We start from the raw sequence: 15882 nt of genomic DNA, 5'->3' as shown, positions 1-15882 counted from the left end.
GTTAAACCAGCCAGCACCAGTTGGTGAGTATGTATGGCAATAGCCACTCTTCTTTATGTAAAATAAAAATAAAAATGTGTTGGCCACTTTGGAATACAGTTCCATGATTTCTTAAAAAAAAAAAAAAAAAAAAAGGAAGAGAAGACTAATTTTATAATATGACCAAGGTACTGAATCCTTGGTGTCAACCCAAAGGGCCAGAAAATGTGCTTTATAGTCTGCACATGAGCATTTATAATGTTGCCATATGTAGTTATCAAGACTGAGAAATAACAGAGCCGTGAATTAGCAACTGCAGAACACCCTTACAATGAAATAGTGCTCATTGGTAAGAGGAGATGGGTGAATCACCACAAAAATACACACCTAAACATTAAGTGCACATTTCTAAGTGAAAGAAGCCAGTCTGAAAGCTACCTTTTAAGGATGCCAATTACTATGGGAAAGTTAAAACTTTTAAACAGAATAAAGTTTAAAAAACGAGTGTATATTCCAATGGCTAAATTATTTGTTTGATCTGTTGTCTCATTACCAAAGAAAAAATTTAATCTCAGTGGTAAGCAGTGTTTTAATGTCCCCAGTTTACCAATTTTGAGTTTTTATAACAATTTATAATATTAGCTTTGTTTTTTCTCAAGCTGTGAGCATGAAGACAATGACTTTTTCTTACATATTTTATTTATTGTAATTAGCCTAGCATGTTAGAGAGAATCAATTTATTTCTAGAGAGCATATTTTTTAAAGATACATGTACAGAGCTGTAAAGTAGCAAACACAGAGGTCACTCTAAGGATTAACCTCTGCCCCGGTCCCACTTCTCTGGCACGCTCCTTCTTGCACTGGCTTCCTTTCTGATCCACACTCTCTGCTTTTCATGTGGAGGTCGTCATGGATTTGTGGGCCTGACTACAGCCACTAAGTAAACCACAATTCCTTCTGCCTGCTTCGACCCTCTCTCTAGCTTCTCGATGCAAGATTTCTAAAGATAGAACCTTGTTGTACATTACAGGTTTTTTTTTTCAGTAGGGCATTCAATATTAAAAACAGCAGGCAAAAAATAAATCATTGCATCTGACACATCCTGTCATCTCCCCATCCATGAGTGCAAAACCAGCCAGTGCTCCCCCACCAACTCTCCCTCCAGCATCACCCAGGCTGTAGACACAGACTCTGTTTCCTTCTCTGCTTTGCCACCTATAGATCCTTTCCACAAAACAGGTCTTTGGATAAGACATCTAAATATATTCTAAATATTTCTAATCTTACCCTTCTGGCATCCTAAAACCAGTTAAGCTATTCCCATTCCCTAAATAATTATCAGCAGCTGTTTAACTGATATGCATATCCCACTGAAAAATATATATTTCACACAACAGCTAACTTAAGCCACTAATATTCATTCCATCTAGAATAAAACAGAAGCACCTCCAAGGTTTATGAACCTTGTGTTGCTGGCCATGCCACCCCAATCAATACATGGCTTTCACTGCTCTAACCACCCAGTATGTTCATGCCCCTACATTTTCCTTTCAGCTTCTTTTTCTTTCCATCCCTTCCCTTCCTTTTCCTCCTGTTCTGTCTCCATGAACTTTTCAGTCATGCTTCATCATTCCTGTCATTCAGCTCTCAAGTCTTTGACTCCCTCCTCCATTTCTCTCTGTCTTTCCCAACCCCATTTCCCTCCATCTCACTATGTAACTTTATTGCATCTATCGCAAGGGCAACAATCCAGGTCTTTTGCTTCTTTGTTTATTGTCCCTTTCCACTACCCTTCACTGCAATGAGACACATACTAAGGTCCCTGTCTGTTCTTTTCAACACTGGAGCTTCAGCACCGAGAACAGCTCCCAGGAAGCACACTAAAGCACCTGGTGAGTGAATGAGGTTATTTTTGTGCCAAGAGTTATTTATAAGCCATCGATTGACAAATGCCTAGCCTTACATCTAATTAGAAAGAATGGATGAGGTCTCCAAGATGCGAATGTGGGACCAAGTGTGAGCTGGATCTGCAGCATAGGACAAGCCTCTCCCCCTCGGATTCCACACTTTGCAAGTGTTTCTTGACCAAGTGAGCGAATGGATGTGGGCTCAAAGGTCAGCATGCATCCAAGGAGGCCTGCCAACGTTCAGTAAGACGTTGAAAGAAGAGTTGGGTGTCCTATCTTCACCACTGATGGTATCTGTTTTCCAGAAAGTATTATAGAAAGAGCCAGAGACACACTGTTTATGTGGCTAGAGGCATTTGGTTGAAATTGAAGTGATTTTTAAAACTACAAAAGGCACAGTCATCTGGCACCAATGATGATCTGAGTTGAGAGGCACCCCAACACATTCTCATTTCATGCAGCACAGTGTAAGACTCTTACATTCATTTTTGTCTATGGCAGTCTTTGTTCCAACTTGGAATACTGATGCTGTGCATTTTTATCTGCATAATACAAACATTAAACTTTATCATTCTTTATAGAACAGTTGCCCGAGTGGTCTGAATTCTCTCTCTAAAGACCATGGTAATCAGAATAATAATTTTAGATTTGGAACTGTAAGGGTTCATGTCAGCCTAAGACTGTTTTACATCAGCAAAGAAAATCATATTTAATGGTATTTTATCATGGCAGTCACTCTTCCTGGACAACTGCTGTGAGGATCAAAGAAACCAATCTATTCTCATTTTGGCAAGCAATATAGCAAATCTAGATATAAATAATACTAAAGTTTTGAAATGCACCCCAAAGACATATTCTTTCATAACACATATTTAGCTGTGAGGGAACAGAGATCTATACATTCCTAAACTCATTTCAATGCCAAGACTTAAAGCATGCTGTTAAGATGAATACCACAATGTAAATTAATTTGATCTATAATTTCTTAAAATGTTGCCTTATATTGTATAAATACAATTTGTTAATTTGGGCAATTTGTTATAGAGTTCCTTGTCATTACAGAAGATTATCAGAACCTTATACTAATCATCTGGGTGTGGCTCTCCCCGATGGTCATATAAAGTAGTGACTGCAGAAACATTAATGTAAATCCCTGCTTTATGTTAGTCTTACTGTAAGTCCTAGATTGACGGTGTAACTTCTCTGTGTCTCAGTTTCATTAATGTCAGTCTGTTCTTTAAACGAATGATAGCCATAAAGAGAGCTCAGTCCCCCTTCATCTTCAAGGCCTACATTTCCAAGTGTGCTTCTGGCACCAGAGTGAAAGCTTGTTTTAATTAGCAAATCTCACAGGAGTGCATTGGAGAATAAATGATAAAGTAGATATGACTACTAAGAAAACATTTACATTGAGGTGAGAAGATGGCTCAGTGGGCAAAATGCTTTCAACGGAAGCATGAGTTCCTGAATACAGATACCAAGAACACACATAAAGTCAGATAAAGCAGGTCAAGTCTGTAATTCCTGCACTTCTACAACATGATGGGAGGCAGACATATAAATTCCTGTAATATCAAAGGCCAACTACATGAGATACACAGCACTGAAGAAAAGACACTGTCTGACTCAAGGAAGAAGGCAAGAAACAATGCCTAAGGTCCTCTGACCTTTACACAGATACTTTTGCATGTATACATCCACATGAACACATGCAATTATGCACATATACTCATATTACACACACGCACAAACTATTTTTTTAAAAAAGAAACTTGATCATACTGTTTTTCAAAAAAATTTTTTGCAGGGATTACAAATGCCTAATAAGTAGATAACAGTGTGTCCATCCATGTTAACAAACAAATATACTACAGGATTCTTTATTGAGAACAATGTAAGCAAACATGCAGTTTCTTATTTCTCTATCAGGCATACAAACACTATGATTTAATGCCAAATTGAGCAAAAATTATAAAAATGTTGTAGTAATTTCACAATAGAAGTGAAATTACAGAAAATCTTGTTGGTAACATTATTTGTAATAGTGGAAAATGGAATCAACCAAAATGTGCATTGGTAAGGAACAGGTTCAATTTATTATGGTATAGCTATGAAAAAATAAATGATTCTTTAGTTGTGAGCCAATATATATGGTAGGTGTGGATATGAAAAGACACTTGTAAATAAGCAAACATTAATTTGAAATATCATAATCATAACGGAATTGCTTTTCATAAATTGAGTGCACAAAGAGGAAGTGTGGAAATACTGTGGTGATTTCCTCTGAGAAGTGCTCAGGAGGCTGCAATACTCTACTTCATCCCAAGTCTTTGTTCAAGGATTTTTAGGTGGTGTTAGGTTCACAGTAAAAAAAGAGTGTTCAAAGATGGCCTGCTTTTCCTTTATTCACACAAAGCAAGCCTCTTCCATTTTTTTCAGCACCCTCCACTGAAGTGGTATAGCTGCTGCAACTGATAAACCTGCATTCATATGTCCTTATCACATGGGGTCCATAGCTTATAACCTAGGGTTTACTCTTCATTTTTGGCAGTTGGTCTGCTTAGACAAATGCACATCAAATATGTGTACACCATATGGCACAACACAACATATTTTCAACTGTCTTAAAAATCTTTCTTGGGGCCAAGATGATGACTCAGTTGGTAATGTACAAGATTCACAAGCATGAGGAACCCACGTTAAAAATGCTGGACATTGTGGTGCAGGCTTTTAATCCTGGCATTGGGGGAAGCAGATACAGGCACATTGAGGTTTATTCTGTGCATTGTGATGCATGCTTGTAATCCCAGTGTTGAGGCAAGCAGAAACAAGCACCCTGGGGTCTATGGTTAGCCAGCTTAGCTAATAGGTGAGCTGTAGGTCAACGAGAGATCGTGATCAAAAATAACGAGGGACCACCTGAGTAAGGGTACCTGAGGTTGTCCTTCAGTTTCTATACACCTGTGTGTGTGTGTGTGTGTGTGTGTGTGTGTGTGTGTGTGTTCTGCTTATTCAATTGTACCACCCACTCCACATTCCTGGAAGCCACTGATTATTTTATTATTTCTTACTGTTGTGCAATAGGAATTAGAAACAAATGTTATTGTTTCTAATCAAAAGGGTGTAACTATTTTGGAGGATGAAATAGAAGATGGTGAGAAACACAGTAGGAAATGAAATTCCTTCTACATTTACTAAAATGAAATACGCATGTAGAGATTTTGGTATGCTATTAACACTAAGCTTTAAAGATCAAAAGCTTATCAAACACAGCTTGGAGGAGGACTCAAGTCCAGACTTGGAAATGTGCTCTCATATTTCAGTGTCAAGCTAAAGGTTCTCTGCAATCAAGGGTTCTTATGTTTCTGGATTTGAGTTGGAGATCCTCTCAACTTGTGACTGTCTCTTTCCACTATCCATGCCTTTGCCAGAGAAAAGAGAATATGCAGTATGTCTTGCAAAGTACTTGATTTTAGAAATCATTTACATGATTTTAGAAGTCATTTACATAACTTCTGAAGATCTGGCCTCTAATTAACATTCCCGACTTCAGTATAGAATCTTTCACAATGAAACATAGCAGAGCTCCACCATCCCATAACAAACAGTCACAAAAGGGAAAGGGGAATCAGTTCGCCCCATACTCCAGACTAGAGTTACTTTTCTCTCATAGTTTGTTTGACCCAGGAAATCAATTAGAAAATAAATGCCAGTAATTCTTAGTCCCATGGAACATAGTGGCTCTGAGCCACTCAGTCCTCCTGGTATGCATCGCCTGTCTGGTGAGGACAGCAGACTGTAAACTTGGAAACAATGAAGGAAGCATTCAGGGGCATTTACCAGCTGATGGAATCTCTTCATAATGCACTGGTGAACAATAATATGGTCTTTGAATGCTCTGGATATTCGAAACATGTCTGTTCAAAGCTTGCTCCTGTGCTTAGTAACTTTGTGAATTTGGCAAGATGTTCCTCCCATGAGCATCAGCTCCATACACCACAAATAGAGTTCAGACTGTCTACCTCATGGTGACATCATTGGTACAAAAGGTTATGGTATGTGTAATTGCTTTGTACAGCTCATGGAAGGCAGTAAAATGATTCATATATCTCTTACTCAATGATAATGGTGATGAAGATGACTCATCTTTATTCCACATTATCAGAAAGGAATTAGATACCATGCTAAACAACTTTTCTGTGACATCAAGGATTTACTGGTTATGTGGTTTCAAATAAAGTTTGTCTCTGAATACTTGTCCATGAAAAGGAAGACAAAGTAAATGCTCTGGCTCTTATGGTCCTTCTGTGACATCAAGGAGCAATGACCATATTAATTACTAATAATGTATATACACATGCATATGTATATACACACCTGCATAAAATAAAAGGATTCACAGAGCTTCTCTCTTTGACTTTACCCTCAAGTTGATATGAGTCGATAGGTAAAAGGCAACTTTGTTAAGGAACCTGTTCAAAAGCTGATGGTGGGAGTGTGAAGTTAATCGTAGTTTACCTATTACTACAACATTTAAATTACTATTTGATTTCTTGTCAATTTTTAGGTTCCTTTTCATTTTAAGAGTGATAGGTGATATATACTATAATAGGTGACTTTGGAATGATAAAAGATAGTAATGTACACTTACTTATTCATGGTATTCTTCTATATATGTTTGGTCATGTTAAATATATTAAGTCAGATGTTTGTATAAAATCTGTTTTCAAGTCCATTAATATTAAGGGGAACTCTGAGGCTTTGGCTAGCAGAAGCTATACCTCCTCCTTCTTTAGGTTAACAACTCTCTACTCCTGTGTGTTCAGAGACACTCACATGTTTTGTCCTGCTAAAATGCCAGTTTGGATGCTACAGTGATGCTGCTGAGGTGAATCTGCAGTGGAATGGTGGTGTTTCCATTTTAACAGACATTCATAATGCAGTTTTGAAGTCTCCAAGACTCAAACTGGGAATAAAACTAAAGTTGAGGACCTCTGAGTTCCTAAATGTGTTCTAGAAAAGGTACCTGGAATATGAATGTTCTCCATTGTTTGAGATTTCTCAGTCCTGATGCCTTTACATTTCAGATCTGGCAGCTGTGCATATTAACACAAGCAATTGTCTTGAATGCATATCTCCCTTACATTTGACCTAGCAGCCTCTGAAAAACATAGTTCATTCTCTCAAAGGTAAAGGGAAGACAAGTTCTATGCTCAACTGACACTAGTTTACCTCACTGTGTGAGTTTTAGAAGGACATAAAATTTGAACATCATCTCCCTTTGCAAATGATAAGGTAAAAGAGACTCAGACCCATGACACCATGGGGCAGGTGCTTACATTTTCAAGAGACGTGATACAGCATACAGATATGTGTATGATGGTGCCTTCCTCTGATACTTATTGAACCTTGTTGTAAGCTAACTTTCCTTGTGTTTTATAAGCATCTCAAAGTCCTCACCTATTCTAGAAAGAATAAAATTGTAAAGGAAACGAGACCTTATTTTTAAAACTTTGAATGAAGGGATCCTGACTAGTTTTATATCAACCTGACAAAAACTACAGTTATTTGCGAAAAGGAAACTTTAGCTGAGAAAACCTTTGCCCTATAGATTGGCCTCTGTACAAGCCTAAGGTGCGTTTCTTGTGGACAAATGATGTGGGAGGGAATAAAATGTTGGGGGTCATGCTACCTCTGAGGTTGGCAGTCCTGGGTACTGTAAGAAAGGGAACTAAACAAGCCAGAAGGAACAAGCCAGTAAACAGCACTCTTCCATGACTGCTACTGCTGTTTCTGCCTCCAGGTTTTTGCCATAAGCTGCTGTCCTGACTTTCTTACGTGATAGAGTGTGATCTGAGAGTTGTAAGCTAAGATAAAAAGTCTTTTCTTTCCCAGATGTTTTTGGTTATAGTATCTTATCACAGCAATAGAAACACTAAGACAAATCTATGCTGTGTTCTTCCAGAGTGTAGACTGTCACCCAAGTCACTGAGTTCTTGCCACTGCTCTCCCACACAGTGAGACAGAGAAGTCCATAAAGAACTTGCTCACCACACACTGATTTAATCTCTGCCGCTTGTCATCTCCCCAAGGAAGAACAACAAAAACAGCTGCCTTGATTGCATAGCTTACAGTCATGTAAGATCACATAAGAGTACATGCTCTGATCATAGTATTTAAAAGCCTATTCAGACTTTGCCTCCACAGGGCAAGGACAGAGTCTTTCCAGGTAGAAAGAAGAAATTAGCAGTTGTCTCATGGTGTGTGTGCACTGCCTTCTGCTCTTTCTGATGGTAACTGGTGCGTTACTAGAGTTTTACTCGTCTCCTGAATTAGGGAACTAATTCAACCCGTAGAAAAATCTCAGTCAGATGCATCAAACTCCTGTAGACAAGGAAATAGAGGTTTATACAGAGACTCTGCCTGGCTTCACCTTTTCTTTGCATACCCTATGGGTATCTTAGAGTGTATTCCACCTAATTTGCTTCAAATTATATCAACCACTGGAAGACCTAGGAGTTTCCCCTTGTCTCTCATCACTTCAGGTCCATCCATAAGATGGTTTTATTTCCCCCTGTATCTCCCCTTTCATGGAGTTTCCTGTTGCTGTAGAAACAAATTCTACCAGACAAATTCCATCCTGTATATGAACTATTATGACTACAGCTGCCTCTTTATATAAGTCTTGGCTAGAGGTCACTCATACCTTTTAAGGCCAGATATTAAATAGTCTAGGTTTTATATTTCAAGTGGCAAAATTGAGAATATCTGCTGGGTGTTCAGAGGGTGTCTGAAGTTTTTTTCCTCTGCTGTGTTAAAATAGCATGACAGAACCCTAAGGTGAAGGGTTGCTTCAGGTCACAGTTCAAGGCTACTCTCCATTATGCTCCAGAAGTCAAAGTAACAGGAACCTAAAGTAGCTGGTCACATTGCTTCTGCAACCAAGAAGCATCGATTGATGGATTTTAATACTTGGCTGACTTCTTACATTTATACAGTGCAGAATCCCAGCCAGGGAAGAATGTCATCTACAACATGTGGATCTTTCCACCTCAATTAGCCTGATTAAGATAATCTCTGACAATCATCCTCAGAGTCTAACTTTAATCCAAATAATCCCTCATTGTGTGCCCCAAGGCTTGTCTCTTAGGTGATTCCAGTGTCTGTCAAGTTGACAATGAATACAGACAGCAGTATAAAAAATTATCATTTAAAAATACAACCCTTCTTTTACAGTACATAATATTAAAAGAAGTAGGGGGCCGGATGGATTTTGCTCTTAGGCTTTAATTTGTCAAGCTCCGATTTAGCCTGAGAGGTGGGAATAGATTTCTAGCTGCTAGTTTCTGGATGCTTAAAGATCCCAATTTTGGTTGTTATCATTTGAATATGCAATGTTCAATACAGGTACATGTGCTGATAGGTGCCCACCAGGTGGTGAATTTAAAGAAGTGCTGGAAACTTAAAGAGGTGTGTACAGCTGGAAGCAGAGTCACTGAGGATGTATCTTTGCTGCTCCAGTCCCTTGTGATTTATCTGCTTCCTGTCTACCGTAAGGTGAAGAGCCTCATCTCCCACAGAGTTCCTCTAGACCACCTTCAGCTTCACCGTGAACCCAGAGGAATGGGGACAGCTGGCCAAAGACTGAAACTATAAACCCAATTGAATGATCCCTCCTGTAAGTTGGTCTCTGATATATTTTCATCCAGCACATCTTTGGAGCACACTGATCAAATAATTTCTCCAAGTTAGTTCCCTATATTGACCTTCTCAAAACAAGGCTACCTAAGGTGAGCTTTCTTTTCCAGAATTAACTCTTGACTGGTAAAGTTCAAAACCATAACCCATACCATGTATGTTTATCTATTTCATAAGTTTTTCAGTGTTTTTAGCTCTTCAGAAATGCACTCACAGATATGTCTTGATGGGACTGTGTGTCATTCAGTACAAGTCAGTTGGCTACCTGCAGGTGCTTTCAAGCAGTGCTAAAGTTGTCAGCCAGTCCTGAAGATTTAGTGACCCCAAGAGGATCCCACAAACTGATACCAGGAAAAAAATCCCTTGAAATGCTGAATAATTTTTCCCATGTGAACCAATACAACAAAACACTACTAGCAAGAGTAATGGGAAATGTCTATAAACAACATACATTGTAGACTCACTTTTCCATCAAGGGATGTGTGGAAGACAATGTAGAGACAAGCTCTAGACAGCTTTCCCCCTCCACCATGTCCTCCCTGATAAGGACAAACTTCTTCTTCATTGTTCTTGACTCTATGGCTACACCACCATCAGTTCTGTCATCTATTACACAGGCAGATCCACTCATTGCTCAGATCCTTGACCCCACCTCAATTGGTATAAAACTCTAAAAATTTTAACCAGTCTCTGCCTCTACCTTTTTCTCTTATCATTTGCCTCCCAATCAAGCACTAATTTTCTCCTTGCTTGTTCTCAGCTCTCTTTCACATTAGATGTCAAGCCTCTCTACTCCTGAACATCATTTCTCACACACTATGTGCTCCAGCTTTCCTTGAAGAGCTCCCTCATAACTTTTGGGTCTGCACTCATACATAATTACATCCACAATCATGTCTAACAAGTTTCCTCCTTGACTTTATGTAGGTCTAGGGTTTGTTCCTGTGCTCTGTGTTTCATTCAGTCTTCCTCAAGAAACAGCACACATCATCCCACTGTCTAGCATACTCTTTCTTCTCTCATCTGGACTACCTTAAAACTCTCTTTCATAAGCCCTTCTCTACCACTTTATTGAAGTACATATCACATGGGCCACTCAGTCCACACCAGCACTTATTTATATTTGTGTATAATTCTCATTTTCTTTATAAAAATATAATTATAAAAGTGTATGTATGCATCTGTATATGCATATGTTATATTTCTATATTTATATTCTTCCATTTTACACTAGTTGTAAATTTCCTGAGGGCAGAGGCTATATCTACTTTACTTGCTTAGTAATTATATAATTAATGTATATAATTAATGGATTTTATATTAATTAAAATTATATTATATTAATTATTATTAATTAATATAAAATTATAGCTATAATTTTATATTAATTAATTATATAATTAATGTATATAATTAATGGATTTTATAAGGTCTCAATAAATACATATTGATAAAATGAATGCGTAATACATGACAGGGCATTTACAACTCTAGGCTAAGGACTGAAAAGTCTCATTAAGATACTGAAGGCTGGTGGATGCTCACGCAGATCTCCTTAATCAAATGGTTTCTACCATAACAAGACAATGTGATGTCTTTGTAATGCTAGCATTCAGCCTCTGACTGGTGGCTTTCCTGAGCTACAAGTAGTAGAAGACCTGCAGGCTTAGCTTTGGTGACTGAGACAGTGACCAACAGAAGTGCTTATATCTTCAATAATGCACCATTACCTGTGTGATTCAAGCCCTATTGAGATATGTTCTCCACAGTTTCCATAATCTCAGGTACCTGAGTCGCTCATGGTGGTAACTTTTCTGTCCCTTGTCTCAGTTCTCTTCCTCTTAGGAGTTTTCAGTGATTTTCTGCCAAGAAAACTATGTGCATTTAAATATTTGTCTCACCATGTATTAGGGAAATCCAAACTAAGACAGCCAAGATTTGCCACCTTGGTCTTTAGGCCTTGTCTTCATTTTCTAAACTTCTAATCTCAACTCTCTGGGCCTGGCAACACCAACTTTTATTATAAACAATTTCAGTTTAAGATGCAATGTTAAAATGGGATATTACAGACTTGAAATTTCTGAAGCTTTATACAAATAGAGCAAAAATACTTGGTAATGAGAAATCATAAAAAGTGACTATTGTAGACACACCATTTCATAAACACAAGATGGAAAATATTGCATCCCTTTCTATTTGTATTTCCCCCATTGGCTCAATAGTAGGAAGAGAAAAAGTTTATCTTCACTGCCTCTGGGTATGAATCGTAGAGAAAGATCCTTCTACCTCAGTTCTGGTAGAACTGGTAACCCTGTGGAAAGGTCTGGATTCCACAGATTTCCTGTTTAGGCACACTTACTCAAATGTTCCAAAGAGAGTTGGGAATCAGAAAGCAAGGGTAGACTCATTCAAGGGGAAGAGATCCTTGTTAGACAGTGCTAATGGAGCACTCCCCTCCCCCCACAAACATATGTCTTTTTATTAATGGAATATTCTATCCTTGAATTCTCAGTTTTCAAAATATTATAGCTCAGGCTGAATCTTCCTCTCTTACCCTTAGTGATGCTAAAAAATTTCCTCAAGAGCATGTTAATGTGACAGTTTTTTCCATTCTGCCAGGTTGGAAGGATTTCAGAAGAAAAACAAAAGGTGCTATAATAAAGCCTTCTAAGAACAGTGGAACAGTAAAAACAAGGTAATCAATGTGCGATGGTTAAATTTGTGTATCTTCTAATGTTTGCATGTATGAAGAGAGAAGATAGAGGAAGCTTTTATTCTGGGAAATCTATAGTCTCGGGATTGTTGTTGCTCCAGTTATCTTTTCTGCTTCCTAGCTAATTTCCAGTTACCCCGATTTGATGATGAATGAGAGTATAATACACTAGAAGAAAACTTACTGTTTTTCAGGTCTTGTTTAAAAATGGTGCAGCTATGTCTCACTCAACAATGCAGCAATGCTGTGAAACAGATACCACTGTCCAACATAAAAGGTGCACAGGGTCTTCTTTCATCATGATGAGGATAAAAAAGTGGCAGAGTTCATTCATGGTGGTCAGAACATGACCAAGACTCTGTGCAATTGTGAGCCAAAAGACATCTTCCTCACTTTAACTTGGCAGTAGTTTTTCACAGTTACATGAAAGTAACAAATGCATAGATGCTGAGATGAAGATTTGGTGCAACTTATTTTTGGAGGAGTTACTTCTAAAGATAGAAAAAGAGCAATGAGCTAGTGGAATAGGCCAAGAAAGAAAGTGGTCAAAGCTTTACTGATGATTTGGGTTTTAATTAAAGGTAGCGCTGTCCTTCTGGGCATCTCAGAAAATCTGTAGAACAGAACATTGGTGTTCATTGGTGTTCAGCATGTGCAATACCACTCATAGCTGTCACTGGATGAGGGTGGCTGCAGGAAATATTCACTTCCTAGTGTTTCTTTCCTGCCATGCCTGGCATGCCAGGCACAATCCAATACCTAGAGAAAATTCCATAAGGGTGGGCTTGCACTCACTTCAAAGTATGACCACACAGGAAGAAGGGGCCAGTTAAATAGGGGGCAAACAGGAGTTTCTATTCCAACAATTGAGGAGAAAATATACACAAATCATCACACAGAAAGACTTGTATTTGTTCAGGGAACATCTAACACATCGTTAAATACCATTGAAGAAAATGTTTTCAATGACTGTCTAGCATTTTACCTTATGGATGTTCTAAATTTATAAACTATTCTATTTCTAATTTGTTTATTCCCCCAGTCTCCCCCCACATCCTCTGAAATGTGTAACCCCATGTGTTAGCTCAAAGTGTGCACGTTCTTCTAGTAGGTGCCCTTGACATAAATTAAGTATTAAAGTGAACAGCCTTGCATTACACATCAGAGTATTAAGGACATGTTAAGAATCTGAGATCCAGAACCCTACTTATTGCCTCCAATGTCAAGCGTCTTCCCCTCCACAGTAATACACTACAGGAGATGAGGAAACAGCTAAGCATCACTTGTTTGCTTTGACCACAGGCCAAACTGGAGGTCAAGGGGGTGTTTTAGCTCTATAATAAAATGACATGTTGTGAAAAGAAATCCTCTCTGCTAGACATATTAGCAGAAATGTGCACATACGGTGGTGTAGAGGAAGTACACATGTTTATTTTTTAATACATTATATTATTAACTGGAAGAAGGAAGACTCTGCTTGCTTGTATGTAATTGCCAGAACATCTGCTGGAGCCTACTTCTCTAGGATTCCAGCTTATACAGAAGCAAGATGAAACAACTAGCCTTGTGGAACTGAGCAACTCCTAGGTTCTTGAACTGCCCATTCACAGTTGCCCATTGTTAGGTTAGATGGACTACAGACTGTAAGTCATTACAATAAATTCTCTTAATATATGGAGACATTAGTTCTATGACTCTAGAGAACCCTGACTAACACACCCTCATGTCAATTACTTGGGGGTTTTACAGGAATAAACCATTTTAAAATTGAATGAATTTAGTCTATATTGGGTATCTGGATCAGAACCACAAGCTGTGAGTCTGGGAACAAGCTCTGAAGGGCATCTGGCCATCATTTTATAGGCATGGAACAGACACTGAGGTGACAAAGATTTTAAAAGGCTGTTTCTATCAATTTAAGTGTAACAATAGAGATATGAATTTATTTTAAGCAAGGTGGATTCAAACTCTTGGTAGCAGAGAGCGTGTAAGGGAAAAATAAATTTGTCCTTCAGTGTTCCAGGATGTAACTGATAACAGTCATGGGACTTCTCTCCAAGTGTCACTTCGATGAGTAAATTCAGATGGACAGGCACTTACCTAAGCAGTATTTATCTGCACACAGACACATTATTAGATATCAATATCAATAAACACATTATCGGTCAGAATTGCATAGTCAATATAAAGTTATAGTCAACCCACAAATCTAGGTAGAATGTAAGACATCTAATGGTTGTAGAAAATAATTGTGTCTCTCTGTTGATAGCCCCCACATGGGGCCATAACAGAAGGCTTTAGTTTTGGAGGACAGTCAATACTGGATTGAAGGTATAGTTAGTAGATCTTCCCAGTGTGGAGTGGTGGGTAGAAACTCTAGGAATGACAGTTTGTGGCTTCAAGCAGAATTTCTTCTTGCCCAGCCTTCATTATTCTACCAGATATGAGAGAAAGAAGAAAGTCCCATGCCTTGAGGCTGAAAAGTGTGGATCACCATTCCTTACCTGAATGGGTATGCAAATGCTATGTCAATGCTGAGGTTACTTTCTGTCTTGTTGACACAGTCCACACTCAGCCGCAGGCCTCCTGAATAGCCACCACATGTTGCAAATGCAAACATTGCAAAAAGCTGCAGAGAACAAAAAAAGAAAAGAAAAAGCAGCTATTAGGATGATGGTAATCTAAAAGAAAGCCATAATCTGGAGCTCGGTGTCTAGTGGAAGGAGGTTGTAGTCCTCTGCAGAGTAGCATCAGAGGTATGCCCTATGGAGCTGGAGGAGGATGAATATGAGGACCACAGCAGGCTTGGAGGAGCTCCCAAGAACACACCAGTGAATTGGAGAAATGCTGCTTGGTCAGGGGGAAAATGATGACTGGTGAGATGACTAGTCCCATGCCGCACAGAAGTGATGGCAGAATTCCATAGACAAAGTTGCCTATGGATGCCCACAGATAGGTGTTCCCACTCCCTTTTTTCTTATATACTTGGGTGTATGCTTTTTTATCAATGTGGTTTTTTGCTTGGAATGGTGTAGGTTGCTTTTTGTAAAACCATGGCCTCTGAAATCTAGAACTAGGAGACTGAAGATCAGATAAAGAAGAGCCTCCATTCTCAGCATGTGAGCTCAGGGTGTTTTTCTGCAAGTCCCCACAGATGGCTATATCTCTGGGTTGTCTGCTGTTTCTAAATTAAGTATTGGAAGATTCAGTGTTACAAGTTAATGTCATACCCTTTCCTGATGGAAATACAGATCTGTGTGGAAGAGACACTCAAAAGTAGAAGCATGAATGTATCTTCTAGATAGGAGATATGTCACCAAGGTATGCTGAGGTGGAGTTGGGGTCTCCTAACAGGAGAATGAAGTCAGTGTTAGACATGGATATTTCATAGTCCACCTAAATTTAAAAGAATTTCTAGCTCATGTCCAAAGACAGCCACTCTAATACACTTCAAACTAACCCATACTGAAAGCTTGCAATTCATTTTAGTGATAGGAACACTAGAACACTTTGAGGGGAGCTATATGTGGACTAAGTGCAGGGCCTGTGATACTTTATGCTGGGTGCATAACTTAAGGTCACCAT

General features: G+C 38.7%; 1 protein-coding gene across 4 annotated transcripts in view; it reads right to left on the bottom strand.

Moving 5' to 3' along the window:
- Positions 1–15882, bottom strand: part of Synpr (synaptoporin) — a 323140-nt gene that overhangs the window by 107572 nt on the left and 199686 nt on the right. For all 4 annotated transcript variants that reach the window (XM_021182224.2, XM_029468702.1, XM_021182225.2 and 1 more), the window contains one exon: positions 14802–14926. In XM_021182224.2, the coding sequence (XP_021037883.1) occupies positions 14802–14926 (125 nt within the window). The remainder of the gene's footprint in view (positions 1–14801; positions 14927–15882) is intronic.

The sequence above is a fragment of the Mus caroli genome, chromosome 14, assembly GCF_900094665.2.
Source record: "Mus caroli chromosome 14, CAROLI_EIJ_v1.1, whole genome shotgun sequence".
In the NCBI taxonomy this organism is placed as follows: domain Eukaryota; kingdom Metazoa; phylum Chordata; class Mammalia; order Rodentia; family Muridae; genus Mus; species Mus caroli.
This window is presented reverse-complemented; position numbering and strand designations above follow the sequence as displayed.